At 45.1% G+C, this 21,024-nt stretch overlaps 1 protein-coding gene across 2 annotated transcripts; it reads right to left on the bottom strand.

The window, feature by feature from the left end:
- Positions 1-557: 557 nt before the first annotated feature.
- On the bottom strand, positions 558-20,857 carry RAB17 (RAB17, member RAS oncogene family). 2 transcript variants are annotated; one of them, XM_074264403.1, is made up of 7 exons: positions 20,739-20,857; positions 19,213-19,467; positions 15,684-15,843; positions 8,775-8,926; positions 6,017-6,142; positions 2,635-2,728; positions 558-1,566 (listed from the first exon to the last, which is right to left on the bottom strand). In XM_074264403.1, exons 3-7 carry the CDS (start codon positions 15,838-15,840, stop codon positions 1,454-1,456), a joined length of 642 nt encoding a protein of 213 aa, XP_074120504.1. In that variant the 5' UTR covers positions 15,841-15,843; positions 19,213-19,467; positions 20,739-20,857; the 3' UTR covers positions 558-1,453. The 2 variants fall into 2 exon arrangements, with proteins under 2 accessions (XP_074120504.1, XP_074120505.1); XM_074264404.1 differs by having other exon boundaries at positions 19,364-19,467; positions 20,739-20,854.
- Positions 20,858-21,024: the final 167 nt, after the last annotated feature.

The following is a 21,024-nucleotide window of genomic DNA, read 5'->3' as shown; positions in this document are numbered from 1 at the left end:
TGCCTCAGATACAGAGCACCACTGTTGGTCTTTTTGGCCATGGAAGCAACAAAGCCAAACATTGTTTCATTGGTTGGATTTTAAAAAAATAATCATGCAATCACAGCATTAAATGGGATCGATCCCTCCAGGCCCAGCTGATTGCTGGCACTGGGACATGAGCAGGTAGATGAGTGAGACAGAGCAGTCTGCTCAGTTAAGATGACTACAGTCTCCCTATGGTTATTTATAACATCTTCCTTTCCAACTGGGCTGCCTCCTCTTGCCCTATGGAGTGCCCACCCCACCTTCAGCCTTTCAGCTTCCTTTTACGTATTGTGCTCATTAGAACACAAGCTCTTTGAGAACAGGAACTGTCCTTTTTACTTGTATTTCTATTTCCAATTCTTCACATAGTACCTGGTATACAGTAAGCACTTAATAAATTCTTATTGATTGACTGACTGACTGAATACCTTTCCATATTGCTTTTCAATTTGCATAGTATTTACTCACATCAACCCCATGATGAGGGAGTATGAGACCTCAGTATATCTAGAGCTAGAAAGGAGGTTAGAGACCATTTAGCTTAATTTATTTAATAGACAGGGAAACTGAGGCCCAGGGAGCTAACAGGCTACACAGTAAGTGAGTACAAGAAGTGAGTCTTGTGGCTCTGGAGACATAATATTTCCAATGCAATTATGCACAAGTTACTGAGAAGGAAACTGAGGCTCAGGAAACTGTACAATGATTTGAAAAGCATCTTCTTAATCATCTAGGAAGAAGGTATAAATATGAAGGCATGGAGAAGTATACACGATATTTAAGTGTTTCTGCCCTTCCCATTTCAGCTCCTTCCAGTTGTGTTTGGATGGCATGTCCACCTGGAGTTGGGCTCCCCCAGTGCCTGCCACTCTGGCCCATCAGAAGGCAGCCAGGCAGTGCAGTGGTTAGAGCACTCAGAGCCTGCCTTGGCCCCCTTCCAAGTGGGTTTCTTACAATTGGTCCCTTCAACAATCCATGTCTCCATTTTCTCAGCTGAGAATTGAGGGGGTCGGGCTACATGTCTTCCAAGCTCCCCATCAGCTCTAAATCAGTGATTGTCTGAGAGGGAGAGGCCAGGGTGTCCCTGAGAAGCTCCCCACAGATGGAGGCATCAGGTGTTCTGGCTCCAGACTCAGTGGCCCCTCCCAGACGCCCCTGGCCCATCCCTCCTCCCACAGGCTCCATCAGGAGGCTTTGCTTGAAGGCTCCATGAGTCTCCTCTGCCCCTGGAAGGGGGAACTTGTATGACAGCAAGTCCAATATTTGAAGAGTCAACTTTCCAGGTCACCCTTGCCACAGCCGGGGCAGGGCTCTCCTCCGGCTAAAACGAAGGCACTTTCAGGAATGGGCCAAGAGCCTCATCTTCATGAGGAAAAGCCAAGAGGAAGCCAAAGTGGGGGGAGGGCTCTTTGGGGCCCTGCCTCCCCTAGTCCAGGCAGCATTTGTTCTTCTCTGTTCTGGTTGTCTTTAGGTCCACCCGGGGGCCTCCCTGCTGAGTCTGACCCCCATTTTGTTCTTCCTTTTTTAATAGTTCACGAGCTAGGAAAAGAAGGAAAAAGAGAAAGTAGCAAGATGTTTACCCAAGAAGCCAACTCCTCTCTCACTTACTTAAAAGTCACATTGCGGGATCTGTGGAGGGTAAGTTCCCAAATCAATGCTTCTAATCATCACTCTGATTTATCTCAGCCTTTCTCCTGAGTGCCAAGAGGCTTGGAAGACAGACAAGACCCACAGAGTGCAGGAATACATTTCCTAATGACAGGGCCTTTTATATAAGCTTATATTGCAGCCCTCCAAGATGGAAGGCTGCCAATCAATTAATCAATGAGTATTTATTAAGCACTTACTGCATACCAGGCACTCTGCTAGGCACTGGGGATACAAAGAAACAAAAATATTCTTGTACTCAAAGAGCTTCCATCCTCTTGGGGAACAGACTATACACATATAATCCTATTTCTATTGCCACTTGGGCAAATTATTGCCTTTCCCTGGACCCCAATCCTCATCCACAAATTGAGGGAAGCTGGACTAAATGGCCTTTCCAGTTTTAAATCTAGTCCTGTGACTTCTCTTAGCCTCAGTTTCCTCATCTGTAAAATGAGGGTTTTGGACTATTTGACCTCTGAACTACAGAGTACTGTGGATTGTGAACAGCTACTAGGGAACTCAGGTGGGAGGGAAAGACCAAAACTGAATCTTCTGGCTCCCCAGTCTCAAGGCCTCTCCATTTCCTCAGTTGTGTTTTGTTTTTTTTGTTTGTTTGTTTGTTTGTTTTTTTTGAGGCTGGGGTTAAGTGACTTGCCCAGGGTCACACAGCTAGGAAGTGTTAAGTATCTGAGACCAGATTTGAACTCGGGTCCTCCTGAATTCAAGGCTGGTGCTCTATCCACTGCGCCCCCTAGCTGCCCCCGTTTCCTCAGTTGTTAAAAAAGCACCTACCTCCACAGGTCTTCTATAAGGGTCAGATGAGATCATAATTGTGAAATATCTAGCATAGTGCTGGGCATACAGTAAGCGCAATATAATTGTTAGCTTTCCTTATCATTATTATTATTATTATTATTATTATTATTATTATTATTATTATTATTATTATTTACTTACCTAAGGCAGTGAAGGCTTCGGTCACTTGGTAGTTTAATTTAGCTGAGGTTTCCATAAACAATAACTTCTTACTTTCTGCAAACGCTTTTCCCTCCTGAAAGAGAGGAAAAAATGAACTCAAAGTCCTAGAATCTTGAAAACTAACATTAACTAGTGTCACCAGCATTTCTACTGGCTTAAAGTTTGCAAAAGCACTTTGATTAGACTCTCTCATTTGTTATTTATTTCCTCACTTCATAGGCAGAAAGAATATTAGAGATCACCTCTACAAGCTTCTCGGTTTCCACATAAAGAGTGACATGGACTCAAATTTATCCTCCCTTGGCCTTGGTAGGGCGGTGGAGCTTGAGTAGCTCAAGGAAACAAGGAGCTAAGCCATGCAGATTTCTGGTGCAGAATTCTGGCAAAAGGTGACCCATTGGAGGAGGAAATGGCAAAGCTATCTTTGCCAAGAAAAACCCAAGGGCCACACTCAAGTGAGAAAAGAGATGACATTGAAAGATGAGTCCCTGAGGGTAAGTAGGTGGCGTAATGGTTAGAGCATCAGCCCTGAAGTCAGGAGGAACTGAGTTCAAATCTGTTCTCAGACACTTAACATTTCCTAGCTGTGTGACCTGGGGCAAGTCTCTTAACCTCAAGTGCCTCAGCAAAAAAAAAAAAAGAAGAAAGAGGAGTCTCCCAGGTTGGAAGCTGCCTGATACACAACTGAGGAAGAATAGAAGACAGCTAGAAGTAGCTCCAGTACTATTGAAGCTGCTGGGCCAAAATTAAAAGGAAATTCAGCTGTGGATATGCCTGGTGGTGAAAAGAAAGGCTGAGGTTGTAAAGATCAATATTGTAGAGAAAGCTGGAATGGAAGAACAATGAAGAAAGTGGTCAATCAGAAGATGGAAAATTGAAACATCGACATCTCGGGATGTCAATCCAAAGATGAGAATGGATGAATTTGATTAAGGTGATCATTACATGTACATGTGGGCCAGAGCCCTTTAGAAGAAACAGAGTAGTGTCAGATTTTAGATTCTTGGGCTCAAAGACCATTGCAGCCATGAAATTAAAAGGGGCTTGCCCTTGGAAGGAAAGCTATAGCATATCTGAACAGCATACTGAAAAGCAGACACATCACCTTGCTGACAAAAGTCTGCACGATCAAAGCTGTGTTTTTTTCCAGGAGTAACGTATGACTGAGAGAGTTGGACTATAAGAAAAGCTGAGTGCTGCAGAAGCGATGCTTTTGAATTAGACAACAAGGAGATCAAATCAGTCAATATTTTAAAAAATTAATTCAGACTATTCACTGCAAGGTCAAATATTGAAGCTGAAGTTTAAATTCTCTGGCCACATAATGAGTCCCATCTGGGACTGATGTTGGGGAAGATTGATGGAAAAAGGAAAAAGGGATGGCTGAGGATGAGATGACTAAACCCTCTCATGAAAGCAACAAAATGAACTCGTACAGACTCAAGAAATAGTAGAGGATAGAAGGGCCTGGAGTGCTGTGGCCCATGGGATTATGAAGTCTTGGACACATCTGAATAACACTCAAGTATAAGGAGTTAGTTAGTGGCAGGTCCCCAAGCATTCTGAGATCATAGATCAGAGGCTCTAAAGTTTTATGAGAACATAGCAATCATATCCCTCTGGGGTGCTTAGCTTGGGATAATGACCTTGATATTTTAATATGAATATTTGTCGTCTATATTTCAATATAATCAGTTTCCTTTGTAATCCCCTTCCTTTTGGTGCATGCTTCTATTTATAAAGCACTTTAAGATATGGAAAGCAGGGGCAGCTAGATGGCGCAGTGGATAGAGCCCCAGCCCTGAAGTCAGAAGGACCTGAGTTCAAATCTGGCCTCAGATACTTACCACTTCCTAGCTGTGTGACCCTGGGCAAGTCACTTAACCCCAATTGCCTCAGCAAAAAAAAAAAAAAAAAAAAAAAAAAAGATATGGAAAGCATTTAAAAACAAGACTCCAAGAATTCCTCCATAGATATCACCAAAGTATCAAAGGCAACAGTCACATTAAAAAAAAAAAGGGGGGGGGCAGCTAGGTGGTGCAGTGGATGAGAACCAGCCTTGAATTCAGGAGGACCCGAGTTCAAATCTGGTCTCAGACACTTAACACTTCCTAGCTGTGTGACCCTGGGCAAGTCACTTTACCCCAGCCTCAAAAAAAAAAAAAAAAAAAAAAAAAAAAAAGATGAAGAATCTCTGATTTTGTCCAACTCTCATTTTACAAAAATTGAAAGAAAGCCTAAGACCAAGCGGCTTATGAGAGGACACACAGCTTGTGACTGTCAGATCCTCTCAATATTCAGGCTCTTTCCACTGCATCTTCTTAAAATGGGGCACCCAGAACTGAGCACCAACTCCCAGATGTGTTCTGATTGGCATAAACAAATAAGTCTCTGACCTCCAATGACAAGTACTCTGTCTGAACCTGACTTTACCTGGTACATGAGAGGGTGGAACTACATCATCTCTAAGGTCCCTTCTAGCTACAACTGGAAGAAGCCACATGGTCCAACTCTATCATTGTACAGATAAAGAAACTGAGGCTCAGTCCAGTCATGGGATCATAAACTGAAAGTTGGAAGGGACCTCAAAGGCCATAAAGTCCAAATTTTCCATTCTATAAGTCTAGAAACTGAGTCAGAATGGTCATTAAACCATAGACTATCAGGGACTTCGGAGGCCCTCTAGCCAAATCCCTTCATTTTATGATTGAGAAATCTTAGGTTCAGGTAACATGATTTGTTAGTGGTTCCCCATCTGGGCCTCAGTTTCCCCATTTGTGAATAGAGGGACAATTTTCTCAGTCTTTGGATTTGACCTCTACCGATTTCCCCAACTTTGACCTTTTCAAGAAAAACTGAAAAGCTTTTCTACAAAGAATCAAAGTGAAACCAAGACTCCAAAACAACATAGGCCTTTCTCTGGATCTTAAAACACACAGCAGCCCAGACAAGAAGAAGCTGTAAAGTACCAAGGAGAACTAGAGCTGGATCAACCCAGTAATTTTACAGACAAGGCAGAGAATGGAGCAAGACTTGGCCACCATCACCCACTTCTCCTGATTTCCAAGTCTCCCAATCCTTAATCTAATGTTCTTCCCAAAAGACCATATGTCCAGGTGAGCTCTAAGTGATGAAAAAAACAATGAAGGCCTATGCCAAAATATGGTATACATTGTCCTACATCCAGTGTTTGCATTTAACTAAATTTCTTTGCCACAAAGGAGACTTTTGTCTACCATATGGATGGAAATGACAAAAGACATCAATAAAACTTATTTTATTTTTTTTTAAGACTAGGCGGTCCCCTCTTAACCTGGAGCACTATTAGGTAATGGTATCCAGACAATGACCAAACACATACCTCAAGGGTCACTTCCCGAGAATCCTCAAGATCTGTCTTGTTGCCTACTAAAATCACCACAATTTCTTCAGGTGAAAATTCATTCTCCACCTCTTTCCACCAATTCTGGGCCCTCTGGAAAGAATCCTTCAAAAGAAAACAGTGTATAATAATCTCTTCAGTTTGATCGGCTAAAACAAAGTAGCAGGAAAACTGATGTTTTCAGGAAGCTTCCAGGCTGGCAAGCACTTTACAAACATCTTCTCCTCTGTACCTATAAGAGCTATGTTCCAGTGAGATTATTTTCCTCATTTCAAAGAGGAAGAAACTAAGATATAAAGAGATGAGATGGTTTATGTTGCATCACAGGCAAGATATGAACTCAGGCCTTCTGAAGTCAGATGTCAGCACTCTAGTTGCTATGCCTCCCAAGAACAAGTACTTTTTTAATGTGTTGGTTTGCTATTGAGACCCTTTTTCTCCTATTTGATGTTTGAAATTCTCATAATTTGTTTTTATTTTTCAGCTTTGATCATTATTCAACTTTGGTTTGTTTGTTTTTTATTCACATATGATTAATACTTGCTTCAGAGTCCCAAATAACATGTCCCTTGAGAGCTTCATAAAATGGGGGAAATCACTACAGAATCTGAGAGTTGGAAGGGATCCAGTGGGAAAAGCCCTTTCATCCAAACTGAACACAAAGGCGATCCCCAAGGTAATATAGCCGATAAGTGGCCAGTCAGTCCTCCATGCAATTTTCTCATGCACTTCTGAACATATGGCCTTCCCAGGAGAGCTAGTCTCTGGCCACAGCTGTCTCCAGAAAACCCAAAGGGCTGAGATCAAATAGTCATGGAGAGATTGCAGCTAAAGCCCAGTCCTTCCAGGAGGAAGCACAAACAACAGTTCAGTCCCAAAGAGGAGCACCTGGGGCACTCTAGATTAAGTTGATTTTCAATGAGTAATCTTGGGAATTTTGGCTCCTCTTTAGGGAGTGTTAGCACATCAGCTAATTTTTTCTTTTAAAACCAGTTTTGGGCTTGGGAGCAAAAGATGCAACATAAATCCAGATTACCATTCAAGAAGTATGCTAAGACCCGCTAATGAGAATGAATGTGCTTCTCATGTTTATTTTTTCTAGTGACTAACCTAGACTTAGCACATGATATCATGAGATTATTTAATGCTCAGCTCAACTGGATCAGTATGTAGTAAGTGTCTACCAAAAGCCAAACACTGTGCTGGACACTGGGGGATTAAAAGAGAAAATGAAACCAGATCCGGATCTCACAGGTTCAAGGGTTAGAGCTAGAAGCAATCTTAAAGTCTCTGAATCCAGCACTGCATTTTACATATGGGGAAACTGAGGTCGAGGGAGTTTAAGTGATTGATCCAGTGCTACCCAAATAACAGGTGCGTGAGATGACATCTGAACCCAGCTCTAGCCACCGTACCATGCATTCAGTTCGAGGATATAATATATCCAGACAAAAAATTACAAAATGTATGTAAAATAATGGGGAAGGGGCACCTCATGTACAAGGTAGCACGGGAGATCTGAGCCTTATAGGGAATTTGAGATTCTAAGAGGCTAAAGTGAGGAGGGATGGCCTTCTGAGCATGATGGTCTGCCTGGGTAAAGTCACAGTGGTGATGAGTGGTAATGTCATACTAAGTGATGGCATTTATGTAGCTCCATAAAGTGTGCAAAGCACTGTGAATATGTTAAGTCATTTGAACCTTACAATAACCCTGGAAGGAAAGTGCTATTATTATCCCTATTTTACAGATAAGTAAACTAAGACATAAGGGAGGTAAGTGACATGCCCAGGGTCGCAACCCTAGGAAGTATCTGAGGCAGGATTTAAACTCAGCTCTTCTTGATTCTCGGAGGGGAAGAACACATAGGACAATTTGGTTATTAACATATAGTATGTTAGGGAGAATGGTGCAGACTCAGAGAGAAATAAATGCTGGAGCTGCATCATGCTTTTAAATGTCAAACAGAATAGCTTGTATCTTATTGTAGAGGTAATGGGGAGCCACTGATGTTCATTGAGTAGGAGAGTAAGATGATCTGGCCTGAATTTTGGGAATAGGCCTTGGCAGCTGTGCAACCCAAGATGTTCTTCAGCCCTGGAATTCTCTCCCCTTCCTCTCCATCACCTGGCTTCCCTGGCTTCCTTCACGTTCCCACTAAAATCTTCCTTTCTACAGGAAGCCTTCCTCAACATCTTCATTTCAATTGGTGCTTCCCCTCTTGGAATATCTCTAGTTCATCCTGAATTAATCGTATTTGTACTGAGTTATTTGCATGCTGTCTGGCTGTGATTATCTTGAGGGACTGGATTGAGGGCGGGGAGGGGGGTTGCCTTTTTTGGTATTCTCAGCCCTTAGCACAGTGCTGCACATAGTAGTTTCTTAATAAATATTTGGTAACTGACCAGAGATGGGATTGAAGTGGAATTGGAGAGATTGGAGGCAACGACCAACTAGGAGCTCCTGCAAATGTCCAGGTGAGGGACAGAGAAGGCCTGGCTGGGGAGGCAGGGGGGGGGTCTGAGGGAAGAGAAGGGGGCAGATGAGAACTCTGATGAGTACGGGGTCAGAGGAGAGGCAAGTGGAAGGGAGGCCTCCAAGATCGGGTAACAACTGAAGGAATCTCAGGACTCTGGCTGGATTTGATCTGCTTATGAGCTCAAAAAAAAAAAGGGATCAGATCCCCAAAACCAAGCAAAGGCTATCTAGAGACCGTAAGCACCGAGGGCATCCAGACCTTGTTGGCAATGTCATAAACCAAGATGGCGGCATTGGCTCCCCGAAAGTAGAGGTGGCAAACGCTGTGATATTTCTCCTGTCCCGCTGTGTCCCAGATCTCCAGCTTTAAGGCTGAGTTGTCTATTTCCATCATCTGAGTGAAGAAGGCACCTGGGAGGAAAGAAATACTGCATCAGGGTACTGATGGGAAGCAGGAATTGTCATTCATCATGAACCATGATCTGTTTTACAGTTCCTGGGGATGAGGCCAAAGCTTTCAGTGCCCCGTGACCATGTACCGTCCACTCACATCACAAGAATTCCTTTTTACCCTCTATAATGGAGTCAAACCAGTGGACTTCTCGATCCAGTCCTGTCCATCCCTCTCCCACCTTCAAATGTCTGAAGATGCTAGTGGGATTCCCTACCTCCCAATCAGTCATCTCCTCTCCCAAACACCCCTAGACCTTTTCAATATTTCTCATATGACAGGTTTTGGACAGTTTCCACTACTACATATACACAGATACACACACATAGACACACTTATATACATATGTATACACACCCTCACACACAAATAGATATACAATAAACACACTCTCACAGACATACATATGCACGCATATGTGCATGTACATGCATGTATACTCACATATGTGCACACACAGTCTTGCTAACTTTTTCTTCTTGAGATTACTATGTATTTTCCTTCCTGAAATGCTGAATCTCTCTCTTTATCTCTCTCTCTCTCTCTCTCTCTCTCCCTCCCACCTCCCCTCCAGTAGAATAGAATCTCCCTGAGGGCCAGCCCTGCTTTGATTTCTTTTTCGGGCTCTCCCCAATTCAGGGCCTAGAACACAATGACAGAGACTAGAATTAATCATGTAATCTCATTAGCATAAGGAACTTGTTGAAGAAATCTCCCTCTGGCACTTTCCTTAAAATATATAGTCTTGGGGAACTAAGACATGGTGTCTTGCCCCAGTCACACCCTGGCCAGACAGTAAGTATCCAGGTGAAATTCAAACTCAGGTCCTCCTAATGCCAAGAAGGACTCCTGTAGCCCATCTGCTCTTGCTCCCTGACAGAGAGTTAGCAATGAAAGATGAACTGACTTACCCAGAGTTATAACTAGGATATGTCAGACCTTGCATACAGTGGATGCATAATAAATGTTTACTGAACTGGATTGTTTGAAACTCAAGACTGTAAACTCCTCAAGGGTAAAATCTTGGGTATTTTTCATCTCTGCATCCTTCAATCACTAGTACTCAAAATGTGGTCCTAGGCATTCCTGAGACCCCATGGAAGGTGATTTTTATAATAATACTAAGATGTTTTAACTTTAAATTGGGTAAATACTGATGGATATAGAGCCAGGCCTCAATTAGTGCCCCTAATAATCCTTTATAGTGCTAGTATTATTTGAATTTCATTTGAGCTAAACTCAGTGACCCTAGTATATATAATTATAGCTTCAAATAGACTGAGTGCATATAACCACTTCAAGGGCTCATCATTTGCACCAATCAGGATCTCACTCTAAGCCACAGAAATAAAAGTTCTTTGGGGGTCTCAATAATTGCTAAGACTGAAAAGTAACCCAGAGACCAAAAGTTTTGAGAATTGTCACTGTGGAGCTTTGAATAGTGTTCACAACCTGTATGTTTACATTTATACAAGGCATTTAATAGGAAGTGTGTCTGGTAGATTCCAGTAAAGCTGACTCTTATCTCTCCCCTTAAAAATGGAAGATGGGGATCACTAAGTCTCCTGAATCTAACTTGATCATTCTGTGGCTTGAACCTTCAGGGCCACAGACAAGCTGTGGTGGGATGAATTCATTCTTGCCATATTGGAGATGACAATCCTGACAATTTCCATTTTGCCGGGGTCTTAATCAATCAATCAGCCAATCAGCAAACATTTTCCCAAAGGTCCATGTACCGGGCTAAAGGTGGGTTTACAAAAATAAATCAGGCCCTGCCCTCAAAAAGTTTATATTCAATGGGAAAAAAATCATATATACAGATAAATCAATACCAGATTTGCATCAATGCCTTATATTTACACCGTAAATTTTGTTAAATTATTTCAACAAACCCATGCAATCAGTAGTGAATATTGTTATTATTATATCATTATTTTATTAATTATTTTCCTCATTTACAAAGGTAGAAGCTGAGTCCCACGGCCAGGCTGTGTCCCCCACTGCAGAGTTAGGACAGAAGCCTTCTGACCTCAGCCCCGGCATTGCTCCCACTCCACCTGCTGCCTCCACTCATCCAGGATTGGATGCCCTGGTGCTAACTTTGGAAGCTGACTCAGGCTGCATCTGTCGCCGACTGTTCCTATTGCCTTATGTGTGGGCGTAGGACAAAACCCGCTTGTCTGAGCAAGTATTTTGCTTCTATTATTGCCCTTTGCTTTGCTATGGAAGTAGCAACTGAGGATGATTATCTTACTGGCCATGAAGAATCTCATGGTGTCCTGTTGTAATATTGTGCAATTTTTTTCAATAATGAAGCAGGAGCCATCTGGTGTATGTTTGCAGAACTAGCACAGCAGGGGCCCTCTAGGCTAACCAGGACTCCTCTCTACAACAACTGGGACAATGCTAATCCAGGCTCCTCTTAAAGACCTCCCATCATGAAGACCTCACTCCATCACCACTTCCCAACCCTTCCTATTCCACTCTGGGGAGGCCCTAATTCAGAGAATCATGGGATCTCAGAACCAACAAATTCAGTGTCTTCTCAGCAAAGAAGAGGTCCCTGGGCCCCAGAAAGAGTGGGTAGCTGTCCAAGGTTATACAATGAAAGCAAGTCCTTTGAATCCAAAGTCACTGCTTAAAGATCATTTAGATCCTTTCTCTTGGGCAATCTGGTAAAACATGAGGACCCTGCTCATGCTTGTAATGTTCAGGCTAGCTTTCTGGCGGTCCTCCGGAAGGGCCTTGGTCTCAGCAGAATAATCACCACGAGAATGGACAAGAATCGAGTCCAAAGTCTTTATTGTCTCTTACTCAGTCTGCATCTGTCATAGTCTGACTCATTCTCTCTCAGCAGTCTGCCAATCTGCCATTCTGCCAGTCTGACTTCTGTGTGACTTCCTGTCCCCAGTTCTTATATACCCTATTACAATGACATCATTACAGCACACTGAATATGTGTGAACTAGAGAACCATACATCGCCATACCAAGTACTAAGTACTTGTAAACTAGAGAACCATCATCTCATCAATTCCTCTGAGCTAACATCTTGTTTCAAGTACACTTCACCAGGGTTCTGGCTCTCTACAAATGCTCTTAAATACGGAGAATAATAAAGGAAACCAATTATATTGAAATAATATGTGCTAAATAACAAGTCATGAACCCCTAATCTGGCCAACATCTGTCCCCAAAAGTATCCCATCTCTCCTACATCCTGCCATCCTTGGCTGGCACCTAAGGCCCAAAGTGATTCCTCCACTGGGAACAGATCTCCCCATTGGCAGTCCCTTCTGCTCTTTTCCTTTTGCTTCTCTCCCCATGGCCAACCTGAATGAGACTAATCCCCCTGCCCAACTTCAACAACTTCAACACTTCAAGGACAATGACCATTTGACCCATAATCCAAACTCTGAGGCATTCTTTGATTATCAAATTAAGTGCTTCGAATTAAAACTTTGTATCTCTTTGATCAAAGCCTGGAATTCACATTTGTTAAGACTTATTTGGCTTGTCCGATAAGTTACACAGGGAACACATTGGCCTTGGAGTCAAGAGAATCTGAACTACAATCTGTCCTTAGGTACTTCCTAGCTGTCATTTCCTCTCCTAGAGTCAATTCTTCATCTATAACCTGGGGGTAACAATTTGCACTCACCTCCCAGAGTTGGGAGGATCAGAGAAGAAACATATATAAAACATGTTGCTAAATAAATGTTAGTTACTATCAGGGGCTTATACAGATGGGAAGTAGACGAATACATTGTAGCAATGATGTCTCCCAGTCATTTGTGCAGAGTAACTGTGCCGATTGCATCAAGGTCCTGGACCTGGGAGAGCCTCCTAGAAGAGATCTTTTATGAGTCAGAGGAGCTTGGTTTACCCCAGCACACAGGAAGCCCTAAGTATAGGAAGAAGGGCTAGATTTCAGTAGCAGCAGAATGGATACCTCTGGAGCCTCTAGAACAGTGTGTGTGGGTGGAATAAATAGTACAGACAGGAAGAAGAAGATGAGCTTCTCTACTGACCCCAAGCTGCCCATGAAAACAAAATTCTTCAGTATTAATATTTTGCCCATGTGGCTATATGGAAGCAACCCCTAGAATCCCTCTAGAACCCCACTTCCTCTAAAGAGAATCAGAGATCGGTGGAAAGGCCCCAATCCTTGTTAGCAGTTTGGAGTTTTTTCAAGTACTTTGCAAAACTTTTATCATTTTACCCTCACAGCAAACCTGGGAGATACATTCTATAATTATTCCCATTTTACAGATAAGAAAACTAGAGCAGAGACAGCCAAGTTTTACAGAAACCACCCCAAATGTTCATGGGAACTACTTGTGTCCAAGGAGCATTCTGAGCTTCTATTGATCTGATCAGCCACAGTTGGACACCCTGGACCTGTACTCAAACATAATGATGCTAAAGAAGATCCAACTCACTTCCAGCTGATCAATGATGGACAGAAACAACTACACCCAGAGAAGGAACACTGGGAAGTAAATGTAAACTGTTTGTACTACTGTCTATCTACCCAGGTTACTTACACCTTCGGAATCCAATACTTAACGTGCAACAAGAAAATTGGATTTACACACATATATTATATCTAGGTTATACTGTAACACATGTAAAATGTATGGGATTGCCTGTCATCTAGGGGAGGGAGTAGAGGGAGGGAGGGGAAAATCTGGAAAAATGAATACAAGGGATAATGTTATAAAAATTTTACTCATGCATATATAATATCAAAAAAATTATAATTATAAAATTAATTTTAAAAATAACATAATGATGCCATTTTCGTCTTCTTGAACCCATTGAGACAGGATTTGACTCCTGACTCCAGGTCTGGGGCTCTATCCAGTGCACCATCTGACTGCCTGACTGGCATAAATGGCTTTGGTTATTTCAGCTTCCTGAGCCTCAGTTTCTCTCCTAAGTCAAATGAAAAGATTGGACTAGAGAGTTCTAGCTTTCCTTCCAGCTCTGGAGCTATAATCCAAAAGTCCACTAGGTGTTGCTCTCATCCTACACATGGCCCCAAAAGCCTACAGAAGTGAAAGTGCTTGAGGGAGCTTTCTATGTAGGAGGTGGAGGGCAGTACTCCTCCGGGAGGTTTCCATGGAGCCTCTTAGTTATCTCCAGAGCTGATACCCTTCCAGGGTCAGATGACCACATCAAGTCAGCCCACGCAGAGGCTCCAGATCTCTTGATTCGACAATCTATGGTCCCAGGGCTGGCTCAAAGGGAATAACTTTCATTTCTCAGGCTTCCCATTCAGAGGGTAAATTGAAGGGAAAAAAGTCTTTGATCCCCATCAGGAGGACTTCAGTTCAAATCCTATATAACCCTGGGCAAATACCTTCTTTTGGTGCCTCAAGTTATTCATCTATAATATGGGGACACCTGCCTCCAGGAGCTGCTGTGACAATCAAATGGATCACTCTGAAATCTTTAGAGCCCTACAGAAAGGGTACTATTATTATAATTATTTACTGTTATTTAGATCTGAGACCTTAGGGGTCATATGATCCAACTCCCCCATTTTCTAGACTGGCAAACTGAGGCACAAGGGAAGAAAGCGGTTTAGTATCATAGGTCACAGTTCAGAGTTTGTCTAATCCAAAATAGAAACACAGGGAGTAGAAGATAGAGGTTTGAACCTAGCCCCACCCACTCCCACTCCAAGGTCAGTAGCTTTTCCACCATCCCAAAACTTCCAGGTCCTTCTCCCCTTGATCTCCAAAACTAGGAATGGAGATGGTACCTGGTTTAATTTATGCTGACCTTGCTGTGAAATCTGCTCCTCAGGGAATGTAGAGCTACTCCTTCGATTCTGTCTGTGTCCAGAGAGCAGAAAAGATGGCTGGCTATCACTAGAAGATGGGGCCTTGTTCTAAAGGATGGTCCAGGTGTGCCCACTATCTTGGATGCTGAATTGGCATCCATTTGCTTTATATTTACTTTGTGTGCCTCTGTTTATTTGTCTGAGAAAGGGGTACATCCTCCCAGTGGAATATAAGCTCCCTGAGGGAAGGAACCTTGGTTTTTATCTTTGCATCCCAAGGGGCTAACTCAGAGCCCAGAACAGAGTGGGTGATTCTTCAATATTCACTGTTAAATTGATGGAGACATGAGTTTATCCATCTGGTCATTTTTAAGGTATTAGATGTAGATGGCTGAGTGAGAAGAAGACGACCAGGAAAGGAAAGAAGGAAGTGCCATGATCCCCCAGAATGGCAAGGCAGCCCACTGGGCCAGAGAGGAACCTATCACCTCTCAAGGAATTTCATTCCACCCAGAAATATTCTCATTCTTCATTGCTTGCAGCCTAAATTTACTTCTTTTCAGTTTGCACCCAATGACGCTCATTGAGGAATTGATCTAATCCCTTTTCCATAGGGCATCCCTTCACATTCTTAAAAACCACTCCCTTGCCCCATCCCACTTTGGAATTCTCTGGGAAGCCATCATAGTTGGTCTCTCTGGAAGGAGGCACCGACTTCATGGCAATAGTGCCCCATGGTGAGGAGGTTTGTGCCCTAAGACAGCAGATAGGAAGCTCCCCTTTAAAGGACATTTCTTCCTGGCTCCTTAAAATCCAGGTGAACATCTGAAGAATGCTAAGGAGAAATGCAGCTCCAGCTCTTCCCCAACCCCATTTAACTCCCTTGGCCTTAGCGTGAAGGAAAAAGCAAAGTCAGGAACTCACAGCCCAGCGTGGGCAGGATTTCCTTGAAGTCATTCTTGATGAGTCGGATGACCAGGCTGGACTTGCCCACAGAACTGCTCCCCAGGAGAACCACCTTGAAGACGGAGGGCTGCTGGGGGGCACCCTCAGGCTGGGTATTTCCCTTCATCTGTGCCATGCCCTGCAATAAATACCATCCATCAGAAACAGGTGCCATCAGATGCCCTAAGGATGCCTAAAGGCGCCAACCAATTCACTGTGCAAACATGCATGCACACATGTGTACAAATGAGCACACATGCATACACAAATATATTTGCATGCAAACACACACATGCATGCACTCAGAGACACACACAGAGATAGGAAACTGTCCCGGGCAATGGGCCACTAAATGACAAAACAAATAAATGAAATAAGCTCAGGACAGTGTGAATTTAGAAAACAATAATATCTCCATTGGGAAAAAGAGCCAGAGGTATCAGTGTACCACAAAGCTGAAGGGAGTCAACAGTATCACTGAGGCAGTGAAGAGTCAAGTGTGGGCTCTGGCTGTGTTAGAGAAGGATCCCAGAGTGCTTCTTGCTATGGTCTAGCTCAGATTCCGTCGGGAGAGATTCTGGTCACTACTATTAACTCCATTTTAGGAAGGACCCAGCTGGCTATATTGCCAAGCCAAACTTCCAAAACATAGCCCTGAGTCTGTTCCTCCTCTACTCAAGCATCCTCCATGGCTGGGATTTCTCAAAACCGCTTTCAAAATGTTGTCTTTTCTGGGGTTCGAGGGAGCAAGAACATGATTCCAACTTGAGCTTCGGCTATTCAAAGGTCCTAGCCAATTGTGAGCGCTTTCTTTCCTTGTTTCCAATATGGAAGCCAATCCAGGTGTCCATGATTTTCTGTCCAATAAAATCCAGACTCTCTCTAGGAGAGAGTCCGATATTAATTGAGTCCAATGATCCAATCAATTTCTGTGGTACACAATAAGCACAAAGCCCTGTGCTTACCTCCAGCAGGTAGACAGCATCATTATCCCTATTCTACAAATGAGGAAACCGAGCCGAAAAGATGGCAAGTCATCTGCCCAGAGTCCCATAGCTTGCAACATCTGGGAAATGGGAATAAGGACAGCACCTAGCTGCCAGGGTGATTGTGATGATCAAATGAAACAATATTTTGTAAGCACTTCACAGGTGCCTGGCACATAGTAGGTGCTATTTGACTGTTAGTTATTATTATTAATCCACAACACCAACATAAACATTAAACCCATTGTAATCTGTATGCATTGAAAAGAAGGCTATGAGGCATTTCTCTGAAATGAGAAAATACTTCAAAGAAATCATTTCTTTCCCAAGTACATAGAGGAATCCAAAGGAGGCTGGGGCACAATGTCCTGGGAGCATGTCGACAAACTGCTTTAACTAACAATAAGACTGTGGGTGAGGTGTTGCCCAGTTCTCCCAACTGTGTGACAGTGAGACTTTGGGCAAGTCATTTAACCCTAATTTGCCTCAGTTTCTTCATCTGTAAAATGAGAAGGCCGGCCTCCAAGGCCTCTGCTGCCACTTCCAGCTCTGCCTCTGTGGCTCTGTGATTCAAGTTCAAATCCTGACTGGCTGGATAAGGCACACAACCTCCCTGGGGCGGTTTCCTCTAATTTGAGGGGAGGGGCTTGGACCCTTCCATTGTAACAAACACTGGGTTCTCTTCCAGCCCTAACATCCTCCAGATGAATTTGAATTTCAGTTGTTTTCAAGAACTGGCGTGAGGAATGCCCTCTTAAATATTTTAAATATCGCCCCCATTTTCCTAATGTTCATTAGCTCCCACCCTAACAAGAGACTTGTCCAAAGCCTTCCATCAGCCTTTGCTAGATAAAAGTGGGAGAGACAGTGAGCAAGACGGGGGACATGGAGAGGGGGGAGCTCTGAGAGGCCACAATGGGCCCTGTGTCTACAGGGCAGGAGGTGGGGCTGCCGGCCATCCAGCATTTAGCCACCCTCTCCCTCCTTAGCCAAGATGACCTCCTAAAACCCAGAGCAGTGCAGTGGCTCTCTTAACCTTGCTGTACAGCTTAGTAAGAGCACAGAATTGGAGTTGGAAGGGACCTTGGAGACCACAGAATATAATCCCCTTGTTGTACAGAAAAGGGAACTGAGGCCCAGAGGGGAAGGGGGATAATAACATTGAGTCATAAAATTAGAGCTGGAACTCTCCCCCCATCCAATATATGTGGACACTTACACACACATACCACAGACATGCACACACATACCACTGACACACACATACCACAGACACACACACATACCAACCACAGACACACACGTACACACATACCACATACACACACGTACACACACACCACAGACACACACGTACACACATACCACAGACACACACACACATACCAACCACAGACACACACGTACACACATACCACATACACACACGTACACACACACCACAGACACACACGTACACACATACCACAGACACACACATACACACATACCACAGACACACACGTACACACATGCCACAGACACACACGTACACACATACATACCACAGACACACACGCACACACATACCACAGACACACACACATACCAACCACAGACACACACGCACACACATACCACAGACACACACATACCAACCACAGACACACACGTACACACATACCACATACACACACATACACACACACCACAGACACACACGTACACACATACCACAGACACACACATACACACATACATACCACAGACACACACACACATACCACAGACACACACACATACCAACCACAGACACACACGTACACACATACCACAGACACACACGCACACACATACCACAGACACACACGCACACACATACCACAGACACACACACATACCACAGACATACACGTACACACACATGCATTGTGCACAGACATGTGCTTGTACCAAACACATACAGTAACATACAAGGCACACATGCAGATACATCACAGGCACCTGTGTGCTCACACATACATGTGTGCACACATGGAGACATACATGCAAGGTACACCTTAGGCAATGCACATATATACAGGTACATATACACATGCATGTGTGTGCAAGGCACACATGTATCTATCAATGCCCTCTGTGTGCGTGCTCACCTGTATAAGGCACCTATGCAAGTATATACATGTAGACACACAATTTTAGAGGAGACAATTAGGAGCAGGGAAAGGGAAGTGACTCCTTCAAGATCACACAGCTGGGTATCCCCCGCAGAGCGGAAGCCAGACCTGGGAGGGCCCTTCCCACTCCCCAGCTCCTCAGTTACATCAATAACAAGGACTAAGAGGGGAGGAGTTGCGGGCTGGGACCAGTTCCAGGCCCCAGGGCCCCTTGCCCAGCTGGGTTTGTGCCAGTAAGTGGCCTCCGGAGCGGTAACCCCAAAGTGCCCTGGCTGCAGCGCCCCCTCCCCTTGGGCAGCCCCAGGAGCCGCAGGCAGGAGGCTGCTGGGCCCTGCTGGACAGCTCCATCCCCCTCTGGTCACTCACCTGGACGCGGGGCCTCCACAAGGCGGCCTGTGGGTCTGGCTGCTGGGCCGGCCGGAGGCTGACTGGCAGCCCCGATCACTTCCTCATAGTTCCAGGAGAACTTCGCCCCCAGCGCCGCAGTTGGCTGAGCCAAGCTCAAGCCCCAGCTCACCTTTCAACTGGATTGTTCTCCTGGAACCAAACAGGGCTCATTTCCCTGAGCGGGCTCGGGTGATTGGCCGGAGGCTGGGGGTCCAGAGCCAGGACAAAGAAGACCTGAAGAGGGAGGGTCAGGTGGAAGAAAGGCTGCTCTGCCCTGCCCCCCCACTCCACCTCGGCTGGGCCCCCACCTCCCGAGCCGCATGCTCCCTCACACACACAACAAACAGTGCTGGGCAAGGACAGTTGAAGGTCCAGTTGTAGGATGTGGCGGGCGGGACTGGGCCCAGGGCTGGGCCATAAACCTGAGAGGAGGGAGGGTCAGGTCCCACCCCGCAGCTGGCTGATCAGAGGCCGGAAAGCCCCGGGCCCAAGGACAAAGGGGAATTCTTTTCTGCTCAGGGCTGTTGTGGGCCATTGATTTAGAACCAGAAGGACCGTCTAGTCCAAAGGCCTAGACCTGCCATCCTATACAAATGGCGGCTCCAGGCCCAGCAAGGGTTGGCTTCCAGTGTCGCTTCTGATAAAGTAGCCTTGGAGCTGGAACAGCCCTCCTAGAGCCCCGAACTGGGGGTGTCTGCCGTGGCACAAACCGGTTTCTCCCCAGCAGTTCCAGGCACTAATAAAAATCAAAGGCAAGGACAAAGTCGCTCAAGTGTGTCCGCCTCTGACTCAGGCCCCAGGTCAAGGAAACCTTCAGAAAAGCAAGCTGGGAGGCACGAGGGATTGTTCCCCTGGGTCAGGCTCTGCTTTTTAGGGAGCACCGAACTCCGTGGGTGCTGAGAAAAGACTCCTGGGAGAAATCAGGGTTCAAATCCCAGCTCCCCTGAATTGTGGCCACATGACCTCTCTGGGCCTGTTTCCTCATGTGGGAAATGAGAGACTCCACTAATAAAAATTAGACTGGAGAGCCTTTCTAGCTGGAAATCTTGGCTTCTAGATCCGGGTTCTTAACCTGGGGTCCATCAACCCCAATAGCCTTCAAGAGGTTCCTGAATTTGGCTGGGGCGGGGTGGGATTCTAGCTTTATTTTCATTTCTCTCTAGTGGAAAGAGTGTTTCCTTCAATTATTGGGGGAGGGACACCAAAGGCTTCACCAGGCCGCTGCTAAAGGGGCCCCTGACCCAAAAAGGTCAAGAACCCCTGCTCTAGACTAACTGATGAGCAAGATGCCTTTCAGAATGTCCTGAGATTTCCCGGCTTTCTTTCTCTAGGAGCTCTCCTTGGGGCGGGGGGAGATGAGGAGGCAGAAAGGGGGGCGGGGTGGGGAGGAGGTACAGATGGGGGAGGGGCGGATGGCAGAGAGAGAACCAGTATTTCCCCCCTCCCTTTTTTCCCTCCCTCCCCCCCCCCCCCCCGCACCAGGAAACCGAGTGCTTGGAACTGACCAACTTTTCCAGCTTTCCCAGTCCTGAAGTTTCAGAGATCCCGAGGAATTTTCCTGTTCTGGATCTCCTTTCAGATCTGCACAGCCCAGAGGCTGCTCGGACTCCCCCACCCCGCCCCGCCCCCGCGCCAGGTGAGGCCGGCCCATTAACCTACCGCAATGGGAGGAGTTGGAACGCTTTGAGGGCTGGGCAGGGGCCTCCGCCTCCCGGCCGCCCTTCCCGGCTGGGGGAGATGGGGAGGGGGGTGGTAAGAGGAGGCGGGATCCCAGATCCCAGCCTGGGAGGA

Source organism: Sminthopsis crassicaudata, chromosome 4 (genome assembly GCF_048593235.1).
Source record: "Sminthopsis crassicaudata isolate SCR6 chromosome 4, ASM4859323v1, whole genome shotgun sequence".
Lineage (NCBI taxonomy): Eukaryota > Metazoa > Chordata > Mammalia > Dasyuromorphia > Dasyuridae > Sminthopsis > Sminthopsis crassicaudata.
This window is presented reverse-complemented; position numbering and strand designations above follow the sequence as displayed.